Source organism: Nicrophorus vespilloides, unplaced genomic scaffold (assembly GCF_001412225.1).
Source record: "Nicrophorus vespilloides isolate i.1.1-1 unplaced genomic scaffold, Nicve_v1.0, whole genome shotgun sequence".
Lineage (NCBI taxonomy): Eukaryota > Metazoa > Arthropoda > Insecta > Coleoptera > Silphidae > Nicrophorus > Nicrophorus vespilloides.
The window spans coordinates 27378-54805 of record NW_017099098.1 but is presented as its reverse complement, the minus strand read 5'-3'; the positions used below and the strand labels follow the sequence as shown (position 1 = coordinate 54805).

Sequence of the window (27428 nt, the reverse complement as noted above, 5' to 3'; positions counted from 1 at the left end):
TCGTTTTATGTATCAACAATAATTTATTGCAACTTGTAATGAAAATAAATAATATAAATGTGCACAAATTAGCTACTTGGTCGTTTGCTAATTTTGGAACCGAAGAGTTTGTTGTTTTAGTTTTATGTTCGTAAACCGAATTTCAAAAATGAGACTAAATAAATACTATAGATAAGATAAACAAAATAACATTTCTTTAATATTGAAACTAATTTTTTTTTGTTAGAAAAGCATTTATATCTACTACCCTTAATTGGAAATTCGAAATTAAAATTGAGAGCAATATTATAATAAAAGTGATTTAATATGGCTATAATTTTATAGAATTATAGATGCGCATCAGTATTGGATATTATTTGCAGGGAAGCTGTAAAAAAGGCATGTAATTAAAAATTGATAACCAATATAACGTTTTTTTTTTCATGAGAACGTGAAGTGCATATCGTTAGTGCCGCAAGCAACGTTTTTATTACGAGTAAAGGGTGCGAAGTGAAAATTTATTAGTTTCAGTGCGGGAACGTGATGGGGTTTAGCAAATTCCATAACCGGAAACGGATGGAAATAAAGATGGAAAAAAAGAGGGATTGCAAAAAAAAATTATCCGTGCACACGGGTTGAAAAGATATGGAACCGCACCGTATTTATACACGGTTAAGCACAAACATCATTTAACCACGCAAATATTTTACTTTCATCGAGAAAATAAATAAGATGCAAACAAACACACAAAAAATGTCAATTTCTCACCTGCGCACGTACGTAAATGTTCCATCTCAAAAACACAAATATGTAACGAAGACAAAAGTCACTCAGCTTCGATGTTTTCTTTTGCATTTCACTTCCTCCCTTTGTTTGCTTATGCTTTGTTTTTTTTGTCTTCTCTGTTGTTGATGTTTGCTCTGGCATACCGGAAACGCAAATTGAAAAGTAATATCTCTCATGTGGTTCGGCGCCAAATCTTCGGGGATTTGAATATATCCGGGAGGCAAATCAATTTTGTCGAGAGTTGGAGAAACATAAACTTGACCACGTCCATGTTAATTCTGAACGTGAACGTGAAATGAAGACAGACACAAAAAAAAATGTGAGCAGAAATTTACGTGAAAGACGTTGTAATTAAACGTCGGGCACATCCTTAGTACAAATTATACTAGGTAATTGCGATTCGGCAAATGGGGCTTTTTTTACTGCCGGTGCGGGTGAAGGACTTTTTGCGGCACCCTTTCGCGATTTGCTCAACAAAGCCAGAAGTAATTTCACCCATCCCTAGCCGCAATACTGTTAACAAAGCAAACCTAGAAATGTTCTTCTTCCATTACTTGGATAGATCAGAACGTTTCCAGAAGAAAACAAAAAAAATGTTCATTATTTTGTATTTATTTCTTTGTAATTTGTTAAAATTTAGAAAACTGAGTATTTAAAAAAAGTTAACTCAATAAAAGAACAAAAATTTATATTTGTTATTTGGAATTTATTTAGAGTTTATTTAAATTCAACAATTCACATAACGTATAAATTATCTGTTAGAAACTGTAGGAGTACAGCTATACCTCGCATAGTACGGGTTATTAATTTTGACCGCACTATTTAAAACGACACTAATCAAAGACTTTAAATCGCATAAAAATAGACTTGACTGACAGAGAGAAAAAGGTTATTCATTTATAAACAAAAATGTGCACTAATTTTTTAAATTATTTTAATTTTTCTTAATTAAAGTTTAATTTATTATAAATTTCTGTAACTGTGTTATAGTGAATTCGGACTGATCGAAGGTATGTGAAATATTGCTGTAATTTAAGGCAAATACTTATTATGAATTTCCATACTTCTATATTATATTAAGCTGTAACAGTAAATATTTTGCTAATAGTTGTTTTATAATATAACAATGGTACACAATAATAATGCCACCTTTTGGTTTCATTTAAACAAAAATTGAAACTTCCTCGAACTCCTAAATCTTTAATTCTGCACGTTATGGCTATATTTGCGTTCTGAAGTAATAATAACCTAGAGCCATCATCGGCTATTTCACTATTTGCAAAGAGTAAATATATGTACGGCTTCCACTTCAAAGGTAAAACGGCAGGTGAGCACGTTCAGTATTTCCATATTTAGTATTTCCATGGCTAAACTTTTATTTTTCAGAGCCGAACACAAGCTCAAAGTTTAATTGAACGTAGCTCAACCCTTCCAATTTCTGTCCTCTGTGCAGATTCGCGCCAGAATTCAATGACAATTGAAATATTATTGAATAGAACAAGCATCAGCATGGCCAATTCCATTTAATTGTAAATAACTTCGATTCACCTACATAGAATTGCGCTGTTTGTGTTCGATTATGGCCAAAAGTGGAATGCCCACAATAACAATATTTACATTCCATTGATTATGATCATACATCGAATCGATGTTAACAATTCGGATTTGAGACATCATGAATACTTCATATTTGCAGCAAACATATTTCGTTTTCTCTAATTCAGTATTATTTATTATTGTATAAAAAAATACCTTTCGCCTCAATTAAAAAAAAACTTACATTTTAGCTTTCATCACAATAATAACATACAAACAAAATATAATTGGATACACAAGCAAACCAAAATATACTTTACAAATCAAAATATTAGTTGAAATAAAGGTAGAATAACATTTCATAATTTATTATTTGTGTTTACAGCAATAACTCGCATCCTTATATTCGCTTAAGTCCGGTTTAAAAATTTCAAAAAAAAATATATTTTAATTCAACAAGAGGAAATACCTATTATCTCAAAATGTATTTATTTACGACCAAGATTTTTTTTATTACACTATTTGTCGTAATTTACCCCAATTTGTAGACCTATACTTTATATAATATATTTACTTTTGCTAATAATATACTTTTGCTGAAATAAAAGTACATTCTTAAAATTTAGTACACAATTTTTTTTATATAGATATTCTAAAATGTATATTTAAGCCGACGTTTCGTTTTTGATACAATAACATCAAACTGAAGCATTTTGGTATTTAATTGGTATTTTTTTATTATATCATAATATATTTAATTTACAATCATTCCTGCAAACATTCATTGTAATGTAATGGCGGTAGATATTTGTTTCTTTTGGTAAACTTCCCAATGGAAGTTTTTACTATTACATTATTCTGTAATTTGTTAGTTGGCTGCCGTCTTGTAGGTTAACTTCAGTAGTATAATGATGCTCTGAGATTTCACTATTCCCTTTACCTCATCCATTTCACTGTCTATCTTTGACGAACAATGGCCCTAGTCCTGCAAACACCGAGAGGGCTCTCAAAGGGCATGGCTTGACCAGGATTCGAACCGGCGCCTACTAAATCGTCGGTAGGGCGACTTAACCATTCGGCTATTAGTCACATTTAATTGGTAAATGTTCCGGTAATGGTATTTATCACCAAGATTTTTATTTTTATCTGGGGTAAAATTACTATATAAGGTATTGATATATTATGTTATGTGTATTATAAATTAAATTAGCAATAAATTATAAATATCCAATAACATTAGCAATATTTATTTATATCAAAAACTAATCTGTAATTTAATGCCATTATAAATGAGCAGAGTGGATTACAAATAAATCAGAAAATAATCCAGTCAACTTTACGTATAATCCTTTCGCATGTTCCCATTTAATATTGGGTATTACGCTAATCATCTGCCGTAATAGGTCTGGAAATATTCCAATGATGGATTTGAACGTGAAATTCGTACGTAATGCCAAAAGTATTTTGCTCGCATCTCGGCAACGTCAAAATCAGCTTACGAGAGTGGGATAATTGCCATATTTTATTGGCAACAATAATTTACGGAAACAATGCTAATTGCGGAAAGGACTCGAAGGACATTCCGTGGGTGTAATTAGTAAAAGGAGCGGATGGAAATCACCGAATTGCGTTTTCGCGGAATCTCGGAAAGGGAGGAAACAAACACTCGTTATTGATAGCATCTACCCCTAACGAAGAGTTATATCATCGTTTGCCTTACGTATAATAATAATAATGATGGTGGATTAGATTCCGTGAGCACGATGGAAATAAAAGCATCGCAGTCTTTTTTTGCCCACGTTCTTTCTTTCAAAATAATCCGAGGAGAACTTTGTCGTCGAATTCACTCTTCCATTATTTTCACAATCTATTAAGCTAAAATTTATTCTGCTAGAAAACTTATTATTACGTGGAAAAGGCTCACTGCGAACAAAAAATTATAAGGGACGACGTGGCTTTGAAGTGTGTCTTTCAACGACATCAAGGATATTTTTTATGATATAATTAAATATTCTGTACAAAATATATACAAATAGGTTTATTGAGCAAGAAAATAAACCTATTTGCATATATTTTTTTATATATTTTTATAACTTAAAAGAAAATTTCATTGAATTCATTTTTATTTGAAGTATTCATATGTATTACATTTTTCTTTAAATAATTTCTAGCTATTGCACATTCTGCATTTTTTGTAATAATGTGACATGTCATTAATGTTTCACTTTTTCTACTTGTTGATAATTGAATTAGTAATTCATTATAGGTATATTATACCAATCCTTGCCATATTAAAGGTCATATTTTTTTTAAACAAACGTATTTTTGTTTGAGAACCATATTTTTCGACATTGTGAATTTCATTGATATTTATCTTTTTGTTACTTTTTGGTAATTGAAGTAATTATGTACTATAGGTATACGGTACCAATCTACACCATGTATAAAGTCATATTTGTTTGAAAACAGAAACTTTTTTTGTTCGAGAACCGAAGTTCTACTATATTTAGAAATTGTTACATCTCTTTTACTTTATATCTTGGAATAACTTTTTTTATTGACAAAGATTTATGTTATATGTTTAGTTTTTTTTCAGTAAAAGCAATGAAAAAAAATATTTGATAATACTTTTATAATTACATGTTATTTTGTAAATTAAAGGTCTATTCCTTTTATATCTTAGTTACACAATTATTTCTACAAGAACTATAAATATTTTATAAACATTTCTTTCATAGTAATGTAGTTTTGACGTAGAAAAACAATAAATTATAATTATTTTTCTTGCTGCGATAAATATTATGTTTAATGTACATACAATTATGATTTTTTTGCAGAATACCTCATATAGTGCAGCTTCGATCAATGCAAATTTAGTATACTACGGTTTGAAAATTTAGAAACAAATTCAATATTGCCATTTTTATAGATAAATGATTGTTTTATCTTATATACTGGTAATCCTACAAAACCTGTGTAAATTACCCTAAGTGGGATAAAAATGAGATTTTTGTGGGTAATGTGGAGGTTTAAATTTGTTTGGGGTAATAGATAAATTCTCTGACGTCTATTTTGTACTGTTCATTTTTACGCGAATTTAAAATACTCGGTTAGTCCGGTTTCAAAAAGAGCAAGATATTGGTAGAATCGGGTATTCGCACTATTCGAGGTATTTCTATATTAAAGAGGTGGACACACGTAACGCCAAAGAGAGATTCACTATAGTATGGTTTGAAGATTTCAAAACAATCACAATATTGCCATTTTGATAGATAAATCTGGCTAACCTGTGTAAATTACCCCAAATCGAGTAAACATGGAATTCTTGTAAATAATGTGGATATTTAAATTTATTTGGGGTAATAGATAAAAAAATCTCTAACGTCTATTTTGTACTATTTATTTTTATGCGAATTTAAAATACTTGATTAGTCCGGTTTCAAATAGTGCAAGATATTAGTAGAATCGAATACCCACACTATACGAGGTATTGCTATATTAGAGAGGTGAGCAGATATAATGCCAAAGAGAGATTCAATATAGTACGGATTGAACATTTCATAATAATCTCAATATTGCCATTTTATAGATAAATTATTATATATATATATTATATATGCAGGTTAGCCAGAATTCTGGCTAACCTGTATAAATTACCCCAAGTCGGGTAAACATGGAATTCTTGTGGGTAATGAGGATGTTTAAATTTGTTTGGGTGGGGTAATACATAAAAAAAGTTTTCTAACGTCTATTTTGTACTGTTTATTTTTATGTGATTATAAAATCTTCGATTAGTCCGGTTTCATGGTTTCAAGCAGAGAAAAATATTGGTAGAATCGAATACCCTGCACTATACGAGGTATTATAATATTAGAGAGGTGTGCCTACATGAGGCCAAATAGAGCAGCAATCCGTTTTTTTATGTATTATTAAGAGCCACAATTAGATTCACAAATTACTTTTTTTCATTTACTTTAATTGCATATTATCACATATAAAAAAATGTAATTATCAAAAATAAAATAATTATTTGAAAATTTTAGTAATAAAATTCAAATATAATAAAAATAAAATTTTAATGTGAGCCGCACTTAACTCAGCTAAGAGCCGCATTTCCTGTATTAAGTTTGTTTTTATTTTTGTAATTTATTGTTGCAATAAATATTAATTTAATTATTCATTATACAAAATGAATTTAATTATATAATTTTATATGAAAAATTCATCAAAAAATGAAACAATATAACGTTACAATCCGAGCATTTTACATCCAAATTACGTAAGCGAAATTGAGCGCGATGTTTATTATTATGGAAAATCATTAGCACGCGAACTACAGTGCAATTTTGCGAATGCCGGCGGTGAGTTAAAAACAGACAGATGTTTCAATTAATATTCCACGCATTGTAAACTGTACTTAGGTCAAATAATTTCCAATTCCTATCACGAAATACCGTGCATTTCCGTGAAATGAACACAGTTTGCATCCTGAATTCATACGCCAGAAGCTAATTACGTAAAAAAAATATTATCATCAAAAATTTGCATAATGCAGGGATGTTTGTACAACATTTTCCTTTTTTTGTTGTTGTTGCCGTTAGTTTAAAACATCCCTGGTTAAAAGTGTTACGAGGACCGGTCACAAAATGATGAATTAATTTTATATTACCCTCCTGTGGCAAACCGGCTAACTGTATTACAGCCCTTGCGGGATATTCTATTCTGTTTCGTTCCTCCCCTAAATTTCTATCTGTGTGGGTTGTGTATCCGAGTATTCGCATGTGTTTACTCTTTTTTTGCGTTTCCACCGCTCAGAAAATAATTGACAAATTGCACTTGCAGAACAATAAATTATAAGCTAACTCCCGCATGCAAAACACACGAAATCTCATTTAAGCCCAAAACGGTGGAGGTGCCGGGCTCACCGAACGAAATTTTTGGCTTAATTCTCTTGTTTGCACACGATGTTATCGTATTCATTTTAATCTTATTTGGCGAAACGAAATGCGAAATATTTGTTATGCGAATTATATAGATACAAATGTGACTATAGTAACAATAAAATAATAAAACTTATTACAAATATTTCGTATCTTCCCTTATATAAGACATTCCCATGAAAAGGGTGTCCCAAATTTCACGCAAGATATAATTTTAATAAAACATAGTTTTTTAATAACAAAATGTTATTGTTGGATGTGGAATAGCACATTGCACTCTTTTGTCGAAATTTTTCATGACCATTTTATATAAATGTGGCTGAATTTCTTTGATACAGCGCTCAATTTCCTCCTTCAAGGCGTGGGTGATCTTGATCTTGTTGTCATAAACCCCCAAAGAAAAGAGTCTAACGGCGTTAAATCGAATGATTTGGGAAATGACTTATGCAGTAATTGAATTGTTTCTAATTGATCCAGTCTCATTGATTTTTTTTAATTAATATTTGTCCGACCATATTTTGTACGAAAAATGCGAACTTTAGCTGCCAAACCTTCATTATATATAAAACAATTACAATTTGCAATTAAAAACATGTATAATCTATCAAAATTACTTCTTGCTTGAATTTTAGGAAGATTTTAGACCAATTTTTTTTATAGTAAGTCTTGGGGAAATACCTTACATTTAATATTAATAGAATAATGGACAAACAATGTTTTCTTCGTTCTATTTTCTTACACCAAAACTATGTAAATATTATCCACTTGTTAGACCTATTAAGTCTTCTGGAAATTTGGTACATTTCATATTAATGAAATAATATACAAACATTGATTTTTTCGTTTTATCATTTACTACACCAAAAATATGTAAAATTTATCCAATGTTTAGAAATTTTTCTTTTTAATAAAATTATTCAAAAGCTTTTTCAAGATTTTATATTTGTTTCAATACATGGCGTGTTAGTCTATTTTAATTATTCTTTATATTCTTTTTATTTGGTTTAAAATAAGTAAAAAATGTACAAATCTTTACTACAAAATTGGTAGGTAGAGTTAGGTTGAAAGTCAATTAAAATATAGTTTGTTCTGATATATTCAAACAGTATTATAGTTATAGTGAATACGAATTAATCGAAGCCGTACTATATTTAGCCTAAACTTAACTTGGAATTAGTTAATAATTTAAAAAACTTTATATACAGAAGAATCTTTAAGTTTTTTCTAATAATATAACAAAGTAGAAATTAATATTCTATTTTTTCTTTTAATTAGAATAATTCTAAGTACATTCTCTAAATCTAATAAATAAACGTATTTGCATGTTTCAATATTATTTAGAAAAGCAATTTATTGTATTTATATTCCCTATTTATTTTATAATTTAATAAATCTTTAAATTAATTGTAATAAAAACATTACCTATATTTTACATATACTAGTATTTTAATTTGAAGTGATTGTTATGTTTTAAAGAAATTATAAAGATTTTTTCAAATTTAATTAAACTATCAATCACGAAACTGGAGAAGTTATAAATTTATAATATAAATATTAATATGAGGTGTATACTATACTTGGTAAATGAAACTATTATATCCTAATACTAATGTCGATAACCTTCGGTTCCAGAGCCACTTGCGACTCCTTTGATGATAAATCATAATTCCCACTATGTATAAGCTATGTTGGATAACTATGCTGTCGCTACGTGCGGCTTTTTTAAGAGCAAATATCTTAAAAATGGCTCTTTGCTCTAAAAAAATTGTCGATCCCTGTTCTAATGAATACTCATATCTCATTTATGTATTTGATACATGGAAAGTACTTGAAATTAAGGAAGTTTAAATAATTTCACACTATTACAAATAAAAATGTTTAAAAACCTCTTCACGTTGATAGACATATAATAATAACAGGGGTAGGCGAGCATGAGATCAACAAGAGCCGTATTTTCATATATTATAGAGCCACTTTAATATTTTTTACTGTAATGGTCAAATTCTCGAAAGCCTCATTTCTCGAAAAAAAAAATAATCAAAGACAAATCGGTTTGCGAATAAAATTTTGTTTTCTAAACATGCAACTTTTAGAACGAATTATGTTCAACAACCAATATGTAATAAAAATTATGTAACTCGATTAAAGTTCTATACAAACTTATAAAACTCTTCGAGTAAAGTACATTTTAATGATTTGTTCCTGATATATAAATATATAGATATACGAATGCATCAAATAGATATTAAATGGGGAAAAGTTTGAATCCGGTATTGGATTGTGGTGCAGTATAAATGGTAACATAAGTGAGTCCATAAAAAACGGTATATATCTGTATATATTGAAGGAGATCTCTTGCGGAAAATATTTTCCACATACCAAAACTAAAAAATAAAAGACATACACCGAGATTGAGTTGTGCTCCAAATTCGAGGGAGCAATTCGTTTTCAACGAGATATTCGCATATCGAGTTTATTTAGCTTATCCACAGAAACCCAAACTAGATTCAAATTGCTTTTATTCAATTTATTTCATTTTTTTTTCTATTTTTTCTTTCAAAATAGTAGTAATTATTAATGGAATTAATAATCTTTGGCATTTCGGTTCAGCCAATATCCCCGTTTGAAACCGGACTAATCAAGGACTTTAAAATCACATAAAAATCACAAGAAAATCATGTTTTATTAAAAAAAATAATATATTTTGACATAATTTTTAGATTTTATTTTTATTTGCTTATTTAATTTATTTTGAAATTTTCAAACCGGACTATAGTTTGAGATGTTCCAAGTATTACTATGCTTCTAGTTCAGTTCTGATCAAAATCCCGACAATCGAATTCCCGAAAATTTAAATCGCGACAACTGTAATCAAAACTGTATTAAAATCTCGAACATTTTATCGATCAATTATCTATACTTATTTGTATAATTATGTTGTGTTCTAGAAATAAAAAATCGTATACAGTTATAAATTAAGTACAAAAACTTAAATGAAAAAAACATATAATAATACACTGTGAGTTATTACGTAAAGATATATATTGTTACCAACGTTAAAACATGAATATTTCTAATATATTGACAAAAAAAATCCACCAAAATTTTAAATGTCGGGATTTGGATCATGTCAAGGATCTTGAGATTTTCAATACATTGGGAAATTGTTAGTCGGGATTTTGATATAGACCCCTTCTAATTAGATTGACGAAATCAAGTTACATGGATAATATTAAAAACATTGAAAAATATTAAGTTCAGTAAGATTTGGAGTATATAAGATATTTTTAATATAATGTAAAAATCTAAATAAAATAGTAGTACTATATATTCAAAATGGAAGGATTTCAACAAATAAAAATAAATAGCATAATTTGGAAATACCGAATATTCAAAGCGAAAAATGCTTTGCTCATATAACAATGCACATTTTTATTTTTTGCAAGTACAGAAATTAAATCGTCGGTTCAATGTGTTGGAAAATACAATTTTTACACGCGGCTTATTTCTAGAATCTGCGATACTAGCAGTTTCGTATGTGCAGAATAACGTTATTTACGCTGTAATAAACTATCTTTATTGAGTGTATAATTCAGTTAGTTTCCCATGATGAACGAAAGCATAGTTTCATTAGATTTTATTTACTATGTTCTAATTTGTAATTGTTAAAATACATTGATTATTAACACAAGAAATTAAGCTTTTTACAATAGTTTTATTTGCTTAATTATGATTACATATAATTATTAATAAATTAAATAATAAAATGTATTAATTAAAAAATATTGAAAAGACGGTTTTCAAATTTTCGGACTATCCATCCTTCATGATGAAAGACCCGGCCGTCCACTGATTCACATCCGTAGGAGACTCCCGCTCCCGGTCATCCACATCGAACATTAAAACATAAGCATGATGTCCCGTATTTTTTGTTTTCTTGTTATATTATGTTATTTTAATGTACATTTAGCGAGTAAAGTTTATATGGCCTAATAAATATTAATAAATACTTAAAAATTAACAAACTGTAAGTTAGATATGTATTTTATCTGCATTATATTGACATAAGTTATATTAATTCGTATTTTTCAAATATAAGTTGAATGTCTTATAATTGTTATTAAATATTTATAATCAGTATTTACTTTGGTGATAAAGTTCGTCTGGTGTTATAAATTGGAATATTATGTAATTTTTAATTGGTTTTGTAGCAATGTATTTGATTTTATATGCTTTTAATTTGAGGTGTAAGTATAAGTCATAATTGGATTTTTCTAGCTCGGTATTGTTGCGAGCAATGAAAGTTTTGTAGAATTTATGTTTTGCAGTAAGCGGTGAGAATGCGGTGAGCGTGTGTGCGCACACACGAACGTATACATGTATGTTATATAAGTGTGTGCATTGAAAATTCCGCTCAGAAATGTTATTTCCGTTTCCGCTAAGTGCCATAATAAGGGGTCGGTCAGTCCGGCGGCGCCACATAATGGCCTTGTCCTCCTCCGTAATTTAGCTGCAAACATTTTAAGTGCACCCCCCATCCGAAAACCAGGATAAAAACCAATTACAACCCTCCTCTCCTTTAAATAATTTTCTATTATTTATTCGTCCTGAATGCTTAAGTAGTAAGTTCCTTCCGCCGTCGGCGAGGCATCTTCACCAAAGTAGATCTGCTCGTTGCCATCGCATCCACCAGCAATGAACACCTTCCAGGATTCGCATTTGGTTGCTAAGTATCTTCCGTTGATGGACATAGCGAAGTAAACCTTACTCTTGATGTGACTACAAAAATCTAAAAGGATAATATTAGCTACGTTTATTGACGGAATTGTACTTGTACCATCAGAGAATGGATATTTATTCCATACTGGTTGCATAGGTGGCATATCCAAGATGAGTCCTTCTTTGTTTTTGCAGTTCGGCTGCAATTTGTGTCCGCCGTTTGGATAGAAATCGAGTGATCCTGCAGGATGTTTGTATCCCAGTTGTCCGGCGTCCGTATGAATAATGTCGACTATTTCGGCGTCTTTTCGCGTTAATTTCGCACTCGCCGGCACCAAATTGCTTTCATAAGCTGGCCTGGCAGGATCCAGGGCTGTTATCCTTCCCAACTTCGAGCCGGTTAAACGGAAAACTGTCCTGCCAGCAAAGCCGCACACTTGACCACCCAATGAATGGCCAATCAAATGCACATTCGCCAACGATACGTTATGGTCTTCGTAAAGCATCGTCACGAATCTGCCGATATAATCACCTGCAACCAAATAAAAAATAAATTGGAAAAATTTTATGGACTTAAAATAATTCATCAATCAATGCTTTATGATTTATATTGAATCCTTGTATTAAATTCTTTAACAGGATTTTTAATCCAAGGCTTTAAATTTTAAAAACTTCTAAGGAAAAAAATGAATGAATTGTCTTTTTTTTTTTTTCGCGACACTCCTAGTTGAAAATCAATATTTTACAAATGACAAAATGACAAAACTATTAAAAAAATAACCTACAACCAAGTAAAAATGAATTGAAAAAATTCTATGGACAAATAGTAATCTATCAATATTTAAGATCTTATTACACTTTGAACTTCATAGAAAAATATACGATTCACGTCTCTACATTATTTTCTATAATACATATCCTATCCTTGCAATATCCTTTAATACTATAACTGATGCAAGTTATTTTTTTTATAATGTTAAGTTTGTTTAGTGTGAACAAAACTATTCAGAAAATAACCTGCAATCAAGTAAAAATAATTTGAAAATAATCTATGAATAAACACTAATCTATCAAAAGAAGAACTTATTACACTTTGAACTTCATAGGAAAATATTTACATCACCTCTACATAATTCTATATAATTAATATCTTATACTGTAATTGACTCTTGAATACTCTGACTCTACTATGGACAAAATTATTTAGAAAATCATTTATAATCGAGCAAAGTGAATGGAAAATCTCTATGGACAAATACCAATTGATGCATTAATTTTTCGATGATTTATTTATAATCCTTGAATTAAATTATATATTATATAATAGTGCCAGTGATACCAATTTTTTTGTTACAACTTTTTAACAGTACTTTTCAATAAATACATTTCATAGTCTTTATGAAAAAAGTTGTGTATTTCAGTGATTCAGTGGTTTTAATAGACAATTTCCGACAATTTTATACAAAATTCTTAGAAATTAAAAATAATCTTGATATAATTAGGCTTCAGAAAAATTCAAAATTTACATTAACATTTATTAAAGGAACAGTAAATTTTACTTATTAAATTCCATTAATTAAATTAGATTCAATTCATATTTACCAACAGTGTCGATCTTCATCATTGCCCTAACAAAGTCCATCTGGGAAATGGTCGAATAGTCAGCCCTGATAACATTATAATTCCCTTTCTTCGAATATTCCTCCGCCATTTCAATATACTCGGACGTGTTGCACGACTCGGTCCATCCATGGATCAGGATTTTAATTGGATAATCCGGATTAATCCTATCCAGATTCGAGCGGAAATCAATCGGCAGGCTTCCGGCCTCGGTGCTCAGAAACAATTCCGCTGGTTCTGAAGCCACCACTGAAACTGCTCCCCCAATTAAATCCCCAATGCAAATGTGAAATCGAATTATCTAAAAAGAAAGTTTATTTACCAGAAAATATTGTGACAACTAAAAACGCTGTTTTGAAAGCCATGTTGCGGTTTACTACTTTCATGCAATTGGTGTTGACTTTTACACTTATATACTGAAATACCTTTGTATTTATCAGACAAACACTAATTAATGATTATTCATTATTGGGGTTTAATGCAAATACGACGCACGGTTATGGTAAAATATTCAAAAATGTATTTATGCTTTTCATTATTTTTTTTTTCGCTTGCCCGTAGTACGACTATTGTGATATGACCGTACATATTTAGTCGTATCGTCATCATTAGCACTGCTTGTATTACCTTTATCATATGATTGTTATTACCTCATTACATTAATGCTCAATATAATTTGGATAATTAGATTGAATTTATGAAATCTGAATAAATGCCGATAAATATTATTTAAGTTACTTTTTATTATATTTATAACAATGAAACCAAAATATATCAAAAATTATTTGGGTGTCCCAAAAAGAACTAACATTTTAAATTTGTCTTTATTTTTTTGCGTTTGGTAGAGATTTTTATATGTTGTCATTAGTAAATATTGAGGTTAAGTTATGGAAAGTATACAATCGAACAACGCCTAGAAAATATGAAAGAAATGGTGAATATTTTACGGAAATTGTTCGCAGATGCCGTACTTTGTTTTGTCATCGTAATGCTACTACTCGTACGTACACCTTGGTGAAATTAATCAAGTACATGTGACTTGATATCATTAAACATCTTTCTTTGAAGTTATCTTAAACATAGTTACCTTATACATTTCATCAATAGAGAGAACAAGTCAGGGCAGATGTTTCAAAAATACATGTCTAAGTAGAAATATTATCAATTATCAAAAAAATGTGTTGTATTAAATAAATATAATATCAGTTCATTTTGGGACACCCTTTATGTTGTTACATTATTATAGTATATTAATACGAGTTACATTCAACAAATTTTAAGTAATTTGAAATAGTTGTAAAAGTACTACAATGTATTTTTTAAAGTTTGACAACAAGTTATATTGCATTTCTTTCTATAACGGAATAATAAAATGTCTATAAAAGTAAGCGCAATATCATGAAGATTACAATATTTATTTATCATTGTCAAACATTGTCATTGGTCAAACTTTATCTGTTATATTTTGTAGATTTATGATGCATTTTAAAAGATTAATTGGATATACTAGATTGTGAAGATATTTTTTAAAGTATTAGTAAAAAATAGTTGAATATCAATTAATTTTCTTTTTTTCTCAAAATTAAAAGAGCTTTGGTATACATTGCTCTGGAGACTCTTTTGATGAGAAATTGCGGCATCCATATCCACTTTAAGTATGCTATAATGGCTAGGTCACTAGCAAAAATGACAATCGTAGAGGTACGTGCGGCTCCCTAAACATTTTTTTAATAGGCACTATTTTATAAAATGGCAAAAAGGTTGTCGACATTAATATACAAAATACAGAGTTGTTGCAATTATATATTTAATTTCTATAATTATATCCCTTTTTCAATTTTCAAGAAAAGTTTTTGTAATCAAACAGGAGTTATAATTATTCATATGCTACCGGGTATTTATCCTCACGTCATGAATAGAACATTATTAAAATTTCAAATTTAATTAAAAAGTAATGTTGATAGAAATTGAGCAACTAATAAATTTGTTTCAATTAGTTATTATTATTTTTTTATATTATGTAATTTAATAAATTTCACTAAGTGAATCAATATATATTTAAAATAAATAAAAACTATTGGTTCAATTTGGATTTGTTTTTATTATTTTTAATGATCACTTGATAGATTGTGTAGTTTGAACTATTCCGCAAATAATTTTATTATATAATGGATATTTAAGAATTAATTGTCTTCTCATATTGATTAGCACCTGATGTTAAGATTAAGATCAATGTTCATTTTGGTGTCTAACGATTTAATATAAAAAACTAATAATCCAAATCTTATTTAAAATGTAATAAATAAAATTGTACAGTCAATAAAAAATACTAATACAAAACCTTTATGTTTCTCTCAAAATGGACGTTCGAATTTGTGTAGTTCGGATTCACTATAGTCCGGTTTAAATATTAAAAAAACAGACTAAATTTTAATTTAGTAAACCAAAAATGAATTCTAAAAAATAGTATACAAATTTATTATTTTATTCATAAAGTATTATAAGGGAGAATCAGGTTTTTATGTCCGATTAATCCATTTACCCGCACTAAGCGAGATATTGCTGTGGTTACTTCTATTGTCAATAATCCATTTAATTACATAAAATAGTTTAAATCTTTAATAGAATTGTGTATTAAAATAATCATAAAAAAATGATCAAAGTATATTTAATTTGATGTTACAAAACTTTATAGTAAAGTTAAACTTTCCTAACATCCAGAATATCATAGCTTTTTTTATACTAAAATTATGTCAATAAAGATACTTAAAATAAATTGGTCTACAATTTTTTTTTAATAATTGGTAATTATTCTTAGAAATGTTGAATTTATGTCTTAAAGTTAAAGATCTAATATAGATTTTAAATAATCGTTATTTAAATGTAGATATAAAAGCGTAAATTTCTTAACTATAATAATTTCAATTTAATTCAAATTTATATTTCAATGTGTAATTAAATAACTTTCTGTTTTAATAGCCCCGCAGGTCGCGACTTATTTGCGAAATTAAAATGCATTAACTGAGAAGATCATTAAATGGAAATATTTAAATGTGGGTTTATGAATCCTCGCACGCACAAGGTTTTATCCGAGCCCCAGATTAAATATTAATTATTATATGTATTTTATGTGCACGAACTAATGTTTATATGTTTGTTTGCATGCAAAACGCGCGTACGGCCGTTGCAGTCCATTTGTATTTTAAGGGATTTCTTTGTTTTTCTATACATTTTTTTACTCGGTTAAATAGCGCAAATATTGCTACCCAATTGTGGTTACGCAGCAGCAAATACGCCTATTCCATTCGAAATTATCCGATGAATTTGCACGAAACGCTCAAATAAATCCGATTAATATGGTCAGAAGCAATTGTTTTATTCTGTTTGTAATAGATTTTCCGTACATTATATATTTTAAATAATATTATTAATAAAACAAAAATAATAATATTATGGAATTGTAAATTCAGTGAAAATGAAACCTTTCAACTGATTAATTCAGTAAAATAACAGTTTTCATTTATAAAGTTATTATATATTGTTTTTCATGAGTATGTGAAATGTGTGTCGGAAGAGCGCAAATAACTCTTTAACAGAAATGGAAATTTTGTTTGAAAACCTAATTTCTTTTAAATTTATGCGGATTTGAGAACTAAGGATTCACTTGTTTGTGAAGAAGTAAATTAAAATCTCTGTTTTCGATAAATATATCACTTCTCCAATAGACAAAGTGTTAACCAGATTATTGTTGTATGTCACAATCTGTTCATCAATGTGAACATTGAGTAAATTTAAGATCGTGGTGGACATTAAATGGATAATCTTTCCCGGTGGATCGTTACCATTATGACGATTTGATATTAATTTGTTGGTTGGCTGTCGTCTTGTAGTTTAACTTAAGTAGCTGAACCATATGCTGAACTTCATTCATTTGACTGTCCATCTGTGATGAACGATGGCCCTATTGCTGCAAGCACCGAGAGACCTCACACAGGGCCTTGCTTGATCAGGATTCGAACCGGCGCCCACGAAATCGTGGGTAGGGCGACTTAACCATTAGGCTATTAGTCGTCCCTTGTTAACCAGATGAGTGAAATTTTTGTCTCCAGTAGACAAACTAGTACCCAAATATTTGAGAACCAAGGTTTCATTGTAAACAAAATACCATTGCAAATTCCATATATTTCCTGCCAAGATTTGACAATTGAAAATGGTTTATTTTTAACTCAAACAAATTATAACTACAGTTACTGAACTACAAATTCCAAATTCATATTATTGAATTTAGAAACAATCAACTCCAGTAAAAGAAAATTTTGTTCGGAAACCGATTTTTTTAATTTTTTCAAATTGTTTGAGAACTGAACTTAATATACATACCACTGTATAAACATCACATACATTTCCACTGCTTAAACATATACGTATCATATTTGAAATTATATTATGAAATAGAAACTAGTATTATATAAAGTTTTATGAAAAATATTTATTTTTTTCATTTCATTTCATTTTTTTTTATATATTATTTTGTGTATATTAAAACTATATATTTATAGACTAATTTATTTTTATAATTGACATTTTGTTGCATTGTTTATGAATGAGTCGAACTTTTTAATTAAAATTTAAATATTCAACTAAAAATGCACATATTTCCATATAAATATATATAGAGAGTTAAATCAATTTAATTAAATTAAACGAAAAATTCACAATAAATTGTTTCAATTTGCTGACGCGCATCGACCTCTTTTTCATCAACACGTTACAAACATATATATGCACAGAGTATATAAATAAATTAATTAATAGGAGAAACGGGGGAGGAGAGCGAACTGCCTGTCCTCAACAAGTATGATTAAATGCGCGGCCTTTTTACCACCCACCTCCAATTTTCATTCCCCATTTAAAGTCTTTAATTTGAAAAGCAGTCCATTAATCACATTGAATGCGATGAAAAAAAAAACCTTAACGTAAAAAAAGGCGATTATCTACATAAACTCAATCAATTTTTCTCTTTGTTGTGGTAGATATATACAAATGTAGTAGGGGATGAAAAGAAAAAAATACAATCGTTACAAAATGATGAAACAAACGATGGGAATTGATTTGTGATTCGGGGGGATGCGCCGGGGAAAGCAAGAAAGATCAACAGGAGTGAAAATAGACCGCATAACAACCTTAGATCCGGACAGAACCTTTGAAACTTTTATGGAAAAGCAGGAAATTAACATGAGGGGGATACCCGGAAACGGTGGGTATCATTCACACGGGCGCACTCGGAAAACGCTTTCGGTTCGGAAACTGGGCCTTCGACAGCCAAATTCGCATCCGTGGAATAAAAATGTGAGCAAATGGAATCACGATTTGATCCATTTACATTTTAATAATTTAAACTATGGAAGGTGGCTTTTTCGTGTTTAATTATTTGCTTTGCATATTTTGACACTTTCGATTATTTTGTTGTTATTAATAGTTTATTAAGTTATTCATATTTTATCCAAAATATACGTGACTTGAGACATAAGTGTTTATGATGCAGGTTTCGGTATAGATTTTCATGAAAATTGGTTATATTCAAACTGCACTGACAGTTATTGCTTCAAAATTAAGAATTCCGTAATCATTTACTGGTATTTAGATTGAAGAAAATCGGACTGCCAACAAAGAAAACTTTTGCTTTTTTAAAACAATAACATAAATTTGGATAATGAACACCTTACAGTACATTGAATGACAAATTTAGTGTGATCAGATAAGAAATAAATCTGGTAGAAAATATCCTTTTTAACGGATAATAGTCATTATCCCATTACTTGATCTGTATAATTATTATAGTGATGGAACTATCATGAAGTTAGATGAAACTCAAATTGTACTTACAAATATCATTTAAACATATAATTTAGTGCTTCAATATATTGCGTTATTCGTATTTAGATTGAAAGAAAGTGTACAATTATTTAAATGTTGCGATAGTATATCATCAAGTCCAATCACATTCAAACTGTACTGACAGCTGATAATTGTACATAGTAATTAAACATTTTCGGCGGATTTATCCGCCCAAATTTGTATATGCTTATGGAAACTATGAAAGAGCAGACATCAAATCTTAAGCGAGTCGCCACTAACCTCTTTGGGACGGTGTCGTCATGTTCAGGATTAAGCGTTAAGTGTTTTTCGATTTTCGATTACTTGTGTTATCGAAGCAGTGGTTTAGTTTCTGACCACGAACGTTAAATTGTTCCATACTCAAAAGGTTAAAGCTTTGAAATACTTGACATTTTATATCTATATATATGGTTTTTCATATTTAAATTTGAGAAATGTATAACACTATGCGTTGTTTGAGACAATACTTATAATAAGTATTATGACACTCAAAATATACTATAGATAAAAAAAAATAGATCAAAAACTATTAATGAGTCAATATGTTCTGTTGACGCTTATAATTATACAATTGGTAATCGGTTAACGAACAGTTCGGACTAAGAACAAAATGGATAACGACCTCTTTTGAGAAAGATTTTTGTAAGCTATTGTTAGTGGTGATATACCTATATTGACTAATGACTGAAATTATACAATATGTGATAGGTTAATGAACGGATTACATTAATTACACGGATTACATCACATATATAATCATATAAAAGAAATAATGTTTGTGTGTAATTATTTTCTGAAAAAAACAAGGTTAAAGGAAAATATATAGTATTCTTGTCAAATATATACATTAATAGCAAACAAATATAACAAATAAATGATACTAAATACTTGTGGTCATTAAGAATGACAAACTGAATTAGGACGGTTATGTTTGGAATGTTACGACAAACATTCCTATCATTGCAAAATGTGTTTACAACGTAAAATACACACCTAACTAAATGATAATGTAATTTATACAATAGTCTCTTTAAATCCATGATCACATATGGTTTAAAAATTGAATGAAATACTATACTTGATGAAATAAATATAACAAAAAGTATTGCAAAATCATGTTATCATAAAATAAAAGTAGTGTTTAAGTATGAAATATATCTCATGAAATTAAAGTTGGATATAACTGTATGTCATCAAATCAATGTATATAGAAAAATTGCTTTAATTGGACTACTTAACTATAAATATACTTTGCTTGATAATTTAAATAATTTTGTGTATGCAATGTTCTCAATTACATTTATATTAATAAAATAAATCTTAGAAATATAATGAAGTTTTGGGAAATCATCAAAAATATTTAAGTTGCAAAAAAATTACTAAATATTATGTATTTGAATAACTCATAGTTAATGTGTCCTTTAAATAGTTTCATTGATTAGTTTTATCCATATAAAACTGAGAATGTGTTTAGTATACTTTCCATTTTTGGTTGTAATTTATATATTATATATTCATATTTATTTATGAATTTTCTTAATTTTATTGTTATAAATTAGACAACATTTAAATACCATTTATGTGTTCATCCTTAGTTGATAATCCCTTATAACTTGTTAACTTGTTTATTTAGAATATCGTTACCAAGATGCGCTTTACAATAAATACACAATTAAAAATCAATACAAAACATAATTAATTTAGTAAAACCACTTTATTAAAATAAAATACATAAAAATGCTAAAAAAACAGGCCAAATATAGGTCTTATTTCAAATTAGTTATTTTACAAGTATAAAAGAAGGAATGGTACACTTTTTGAAATATACAATATAATTTTCGGGAACTAAAAAATAATAAAACATTACTAATATCAAATTGGATTATTTTCCAAGAGCGTATGGGCTCTGAGGATTCGTCCTGAAATAATAGGATCCCTCTGCATTACCCGGCATATCATCTCCGTATATTATTTTCTCGTTATTGTCGCAGTCGCCTGCCGTGTATCTCTCCCAGGACTCGCATTTCGTAGCAATAAATTTATCCGAGTAAATTGATTCAGCATATATAAGGGCGCTCCTCTTCAAGCTGCAATAATCTACGCACACATAACGAAAAATAAAAGTAGCAAGGAAAAGTAAACAAGATAAATGCATTTTTAATACTGCAGGAAGGAATATAATAGTTACCGTCGTACAAAAGGACCTGTTTCCAGCCGTCCTTCTCGCCGACTCCGTAAATCTTCTTCTCCTCTACCAGTTTGCAGCCCGGCTGTATTTTGTCTCCGAAGTTGGGGTAGAAATCGACCGATCCATGGGACTCGGCGTAGCCTAGGTTGCGGTCCGTGTGAAGGATGTCAACGATGCGGGCGTCGTTGGCGGACAACTTCGCGTCGTCCTTGACTAAGATGCTCTCGAATCCTGGACGGGTGGGATTCAATGCCGTTATCCTACCTACTTTCGCTCCTCTTGTATACTGGTTAGCTTTCCTTGCTGCGTGAGCTGCGATCTGTGCTCCGGTCGAGTACCCAATTATTTGTACTCTTCCCAACGTTATACAACGGGACAACTTCAGTCTGCCCAACAATTCACCCAAGTAAAAACCTATAAGAATAAAGAATTGTCAATAGAACCAGCGTATATCATATTCATAAATAACATATTTACTTATAAATATTTAATGTAAATAGTAATGTTAGCAAAACAAAATATTCAAAATAATTTTATTGTTTAGTACATTAGACATGAATGAGTGATGTAATAAAATGAAGATCTTAAGTTTTCTTTCTTAACAAATATCAAATTAGTAATCGCTTTGGACATTGTTAAAAACCACAAATTATCGATACATAAATATTTTTGCAAGTAAAATTTAACATTTTCCTATCATAAGTATTCCAATTTGGTGGTACATATTTTGTTAATTAGTACATAAATTACCTATTCGTAAATAACCATAATATCTGGCGAAATGACCTCGGTCCAATAAATATGTTTATAAAATCATTAAATATATTTTAAATATTTTTATCTTTCGTATTCTATTGGAATTTAATTGTGGGGTTGAACTTCTATTCCAGTATTTTCTAGTGCATTTGTCAGTAGGATCAAATTACTAGTGGTGAGAGGTACTTATTTTATAGTGTATTTCGGGTCAAAATGACCCGTCCTTGAAACATCATCAATATTTAGACTTCAAACTGAAATAATTTTAGTTTCCCACCTGATATTTGTTATCATTCGGATTCTATTACGATTTATTTGTTTGGGTTGATTTTATAGTTAATTCAGTATTGGTGCACTTTTCAGTAGGAGCGAAGCAGTTGTGGCAGTATGGCAGTATTTTTGATATAGAGTGTATTTCATTAAATAAATAATTTGTTTGAAAAATGGGAAAAAATATTGTAAACAAACACCACTGATAAATATTATGGCAAAAAAGATAAATTATATAAATATATCACAAGTTATATATTATAAACGTAATAAATCTATATAATATATAATATTTGATTAATGGATATATTCTATATAGTAATTTAGACATTAATCCAATACTTTTAATTTGAATTCAATAGTTATTTTGTTTTGTTTTTCTGGTAACATTGATAGATTTTTTGAATGCACCTTTTACTGAATATTATTAACGATCAAAGTCGATTTTGAAAACAATATCTACTATAAAAACAATGCAAGTAATTTCCACACAAATGAATCAATATTTTTTGCTGAATAGTTCAAATTTCCTGCTCGGAATATCCAATGGTCATTAGATCTTTTAACTGTTTATTTTTTTAAGTCTCTTTTTGTGCGGTTTATTTATATTTTCCTCGATTAAAAAGTCATGTGTATTGACGAAACCAATACTCGAACTATGTACATTCATGTATTTTTCATTATTATATTTCATTTTATTATAATATTATTCCATGCATGTTTATTGCCTCTACAATCATTGCACCGCATTTGCTATAATCGTAAATAATACTGATATTTATAATATATTATTATTATTTTAACGGAACAGACGCATATATCACATTATTATGTAATTTTTTCGCATTATTTATGTAATGAAATGCAAAAGAATTGAATATGATAAAATAATCTATTTAGGTCTTTTCCCGAGTTTCTTTAATAAATATTTTTTGCGCTTTTATGCAAATATATTCACATTTAAACAATAGACCGTAACGTGCCGTTGCTTATTCGTAGAAAGTAGTAATGAATACATACCGGATCTTTATTTATAGTTATATACAATTATGCAAATACGTTCAACGTTAAATAACAATTCATAGTCAAAACACTTATAACGTATTTTCACTAAAAGTTTCATAAAAAAATTGAATTATCATTTCGATATTTAAAATTGATTAAGTTTTTAGCGCATTTAACTTCGATTTCCGAACAAAATTAATATACGTTCGAAAACCGATGCTTTTTCTGTAAGTTTCAAGTTCTGCAATCGAGGCATTCAAGAAGTATAGTTTCCACAATTTAAAATATAATCTACGCAAAAGAAAACGTAATTAAAAATAATGTCTCACAAAAAACTAAAAAAAATTATTGGCCAATAAACTGCTATTCACTATACGTTTCTCCGTCTTTTCTCATAATATTTGATATAAGCGTGTACACTAAAAAAGTTTATTTTAATTAAATTCAAAGTGTTAGGACACTAACTATCATTGCTGCAGTCGCGGTTAACCCGTTACTTTACCGGATATTGCTGTTAAGGGCTGTTTACTCAAAGTGCAGTTAAGATCTGAGAACATCCACAATTACAGGTGAGGGTAATATCGCTGTGCCTCGACAAAAGTTTACACAGAGGTTTCGTGTGTATTCGCATTAATCATGAGGGCAACTGAGTCAACTTCGTCTTAAGGAAATTATTATTACTTGGAGCTATTAAGATATATTTTAATTTGCATGATATAATTTTGTTGAATTTTTTTTAAGCAAACAGTACAAGAAATAGGATGTATTTCTTGTACTGTTTGCTTAATAATCCAAGACACTTTTTATACAGTTTTAAGGTACTCGGCCTAATTGAGGTTTCTAACAATTCGGAATATTGGCGAAATCGATTATCCTGACTATGCGAGGTATTGCTGTCGTTTATTAGTATAATCATTGCAAAATATATTGTGTTCTTTTTATTAAATAAGTTTTTCAATTATTTATCATTGCATGTGTATTGAAATAAAATTAATAAAGCGAATATATTATGATCAATTATTTATATCTTGTCTCTCCTTTATACAGTCAGGAAACTTTTTATACAGTTTTAAAATATATTATATTCATTTTCTAAATGCAAGCATCTTCATCTCAATTATTAAAATAATATTTATAAAGATAAATCATATAATATGTTTCATCTAAATTAAAAATTTAAAAAAATAATTATGAAAAATCTATTCTTTTTATATTTGAATTTGATTAAATGTAAATACATATTTATATAAGCTTTAACACCTATTAATGACTAACATTTCTAGTAAATGAATAGATTAAGTTTAGAGACAGGACTGTATAAATCATCCGTGCAAGAACAGCAAGTTTTGACATAACCGTAATATTCTGCATAACTGGTTCAAGTTTAGGGTAACTTAATGATAACTTTATCTATTACTCTTAGTATAGAAAAAACATTTATTTCATGCAAATAATATTATAACAACTTTAAAAAATAATATTATTTTCCTTTAAATTTTAAATAATACTTGATAAACATAATAGTTAAATAATAATTTACATATTTTTTAACACATTAGTAATGATTTTGTAATAATAAGCATTGTATTTGTGTATTTATTTGTGTATCATTAATTATTTATGTAGCACTAATTAAGATTTTGTATTATAATATTGTTTAAAATGTAATATTTTAATCAATTCATTAACAAAATGGGACTAAAAAATGTGTGCGTAACAGTGAACAATAATGAATGTACAAATAAACAAAATTAATGAAATTTCTCATAATATGTTAATATCTTTAAAACTAATTGAAATATTTGAAAACTAGGTAATATTTTTCTTATGGTAAAAAAAATAACATATTAATAGAACAGTTTTTGAAAATAATAATGATAATTTTAAGATTAAAAAATTAGAAATGTACAATGAAGTAAAATGTAAATAATATTTGTAAACAAATATGCAAAAATTTATTTGAAGAAATTGCATTAATATCTTAAAAAAGTATATTAAATAATTTTATTAGGGCGGAAAGACCTCGGTCGATAGCCCTTTGGCCAGCATGTTAATATTTATTTTGTTAATTAGTGTTAGAATTTATTTACTTATTTTTATTATTTAGTTGTTATTATTATCATTTATTTATACAATGTACTCTTTTTTTGTGTTTCCTGTCTGGCCAATAAATTATTATTAATAATTTTATTAATTTAAAAGAAAAATATAAAAAAAAATCATAAATATACTATGAAAAATGTGAACTCTAAAATATAAAACTTTTTAACTATTTTTTATTTCTCAAGAAATTTGTTACCGCAAGTTTATTTATGAAAAAAGTGGTTATAATACAATATTGTAATTTTAATAAAAATGTTATTAATGTAGCACAAAATTATTAAATAATAATTAAAAAATATAATTACCAATATGAGGAATTGCATGTAAGATTTTTAAATAGTTGTTCTGCCAGTCGTAATAGCTGTAATCAACTGTGATCACATTCAAATTGTCCTTTGCCATAAACTTCTGCACCATTTCCTTGTAAATGGGCATTTGCACATTTTCGTTAAAACCATGTATGATGATCTTGGTATCAAGATTCTTCTCGAACTTTTCCGAGTTATAAAACAAATCCAAAGTACCATTGAACTTCTGAGAATACCAGTAGAAGCTAGTCTTGAAAGTGTTCTGCATCAAGTAGCAGCTTGAGCTGCTCACTGTAAAATTAATAAGAATAATTAATAATTAAGTTTCTTAGGAAATCGTGTTATAAGAGAATTTTTCCAGGGGATGAACTATTGTCACATTCAAATCTCGTCTTAACAGTTTTAAAGAAATCGCGTTATTCGGAAGTCTACTTTATATAAACTACTTTATATAAATTTATGTTTCTAATACTTACCTATGATTAACAACGTTAGAAGGTGTGCGAAGCCCATGATGTTCTGTACTGAACGTAGACTGCGTTCGGTTTATATAAACAAAAGTATTACTTATCGGTCGTTTTGAATGCACATGTGATTCATAAGCGTTGCAACCTCTTTGTTATCCAATGTCAAGGACGAGTTTCCTATTCAATACCCGCAGCCCCCATTGTCCATCGGTATCGCAATCAAAATTGTATGCTTTTCCGATGTTGCTTTCGGCAATTCGAACGAAAAACAACAACAACAAAAATAAACAGGAATGCAAATGAAAATCAATTGCGCTCCTGGTGTCAGACAATCCATTCATGCCTTGTCCGACTGCGAAACAAACAAAAAAAAATTAAAAAAAAAGTGGGCGAGAGTTGAAAAAGTAAAATAAATAAAGCTCGGTACTCGGAAACACAATTATTTTGCTTCGATTGTAAAACCTAACGACTCTCCCGATGTAATCTTATAATTAAATCTGTATGGTGCTGTGTAATTGTTTTAATTCCGTTCGCAACGCGAGGACCGTAGGAGATATACACGGATTTTGATAAAAATCTGCGGGGGCGGTATTCTCTGAACCCCTTCACACCCTGCACCCTAGAGCCGACCTCCGCTCGACGAACACTACTTTCGCCAATTTTATTTTCGCTGAAAACATCCCCTGGTTTTAGTGCGACATGCCGTGACCCCCCCTGGCATAAATTCACGTTTACGTTACATGCAATTACCCACCATCGCGGAATAAAACAACAACGGCATCACTTTTAAATTAAAACGCGTTTATGAACTCGTAAATTACCGTTTTTTTTTTCACTCTTCGTCTCTCATTTT

At 29.0% G+C, this 27428-nt stretch overlaps 2 protein-coding genes across 2 annotated transcripts in view; one reads left to right on the top strand and one right to left on the bottom strand.

The window, feature by feature from the left end:
- LOC108564006 (deleted in malignant brain tumors 1 protein-like) overlaps positions 1-27428 on the top strand; it is a gene marked incomplete at its 3' end in the record, with an annotated part of 54023 nt that overhangs the window by 5093 nt on the left and 21502 nt on the right. The window lies entirely within an intron of this gene.
- LOC108564007 (pancreatic lipase-related protein 2-like) lies at positions 21243-26665 on the bottom strand. Its single transcript, XM_017922875.1, has 4 exons — positions 26585-26665; positions 26106-26399; positions 21667-22080; positions 21243-21575 (listed from the first exon to the last, which is right to left on the bottom strand). Exons 1-4 carry the CDS (start codon positions 26619-26621, stop codon positions 21361-21363), a joined length of 960 nt encoding a protein of 319 aa, XP_017778364.1. The 5' UTR covers positions 26622-26665; the 3' UTR covers positions 21243-21360.

Bases quoted from the DNA above. Each gene is read 5' to 3' on its own strand.
- LOC108564007 (XM_017922875.1), bottom strand. From the start codon at position 26,621: ATGGGCTTCGCACACCTTCTAACGTTGTTAATCATAG. The intron at 26,400-26,584 runs GTAAGTATTAGA...TTAATTTTACAG, and splicing joins TCTAACGTTGTTAATCATAG to TGAGCAGCTCAAGCTGCTAC. The intron at 22,081-26,105 runs GTAATTATATTT...TTATTCTTATAG, and splicing joins ACATGCAATTCCTCATATTG to GTTTTTACTTGGGTGAATTG.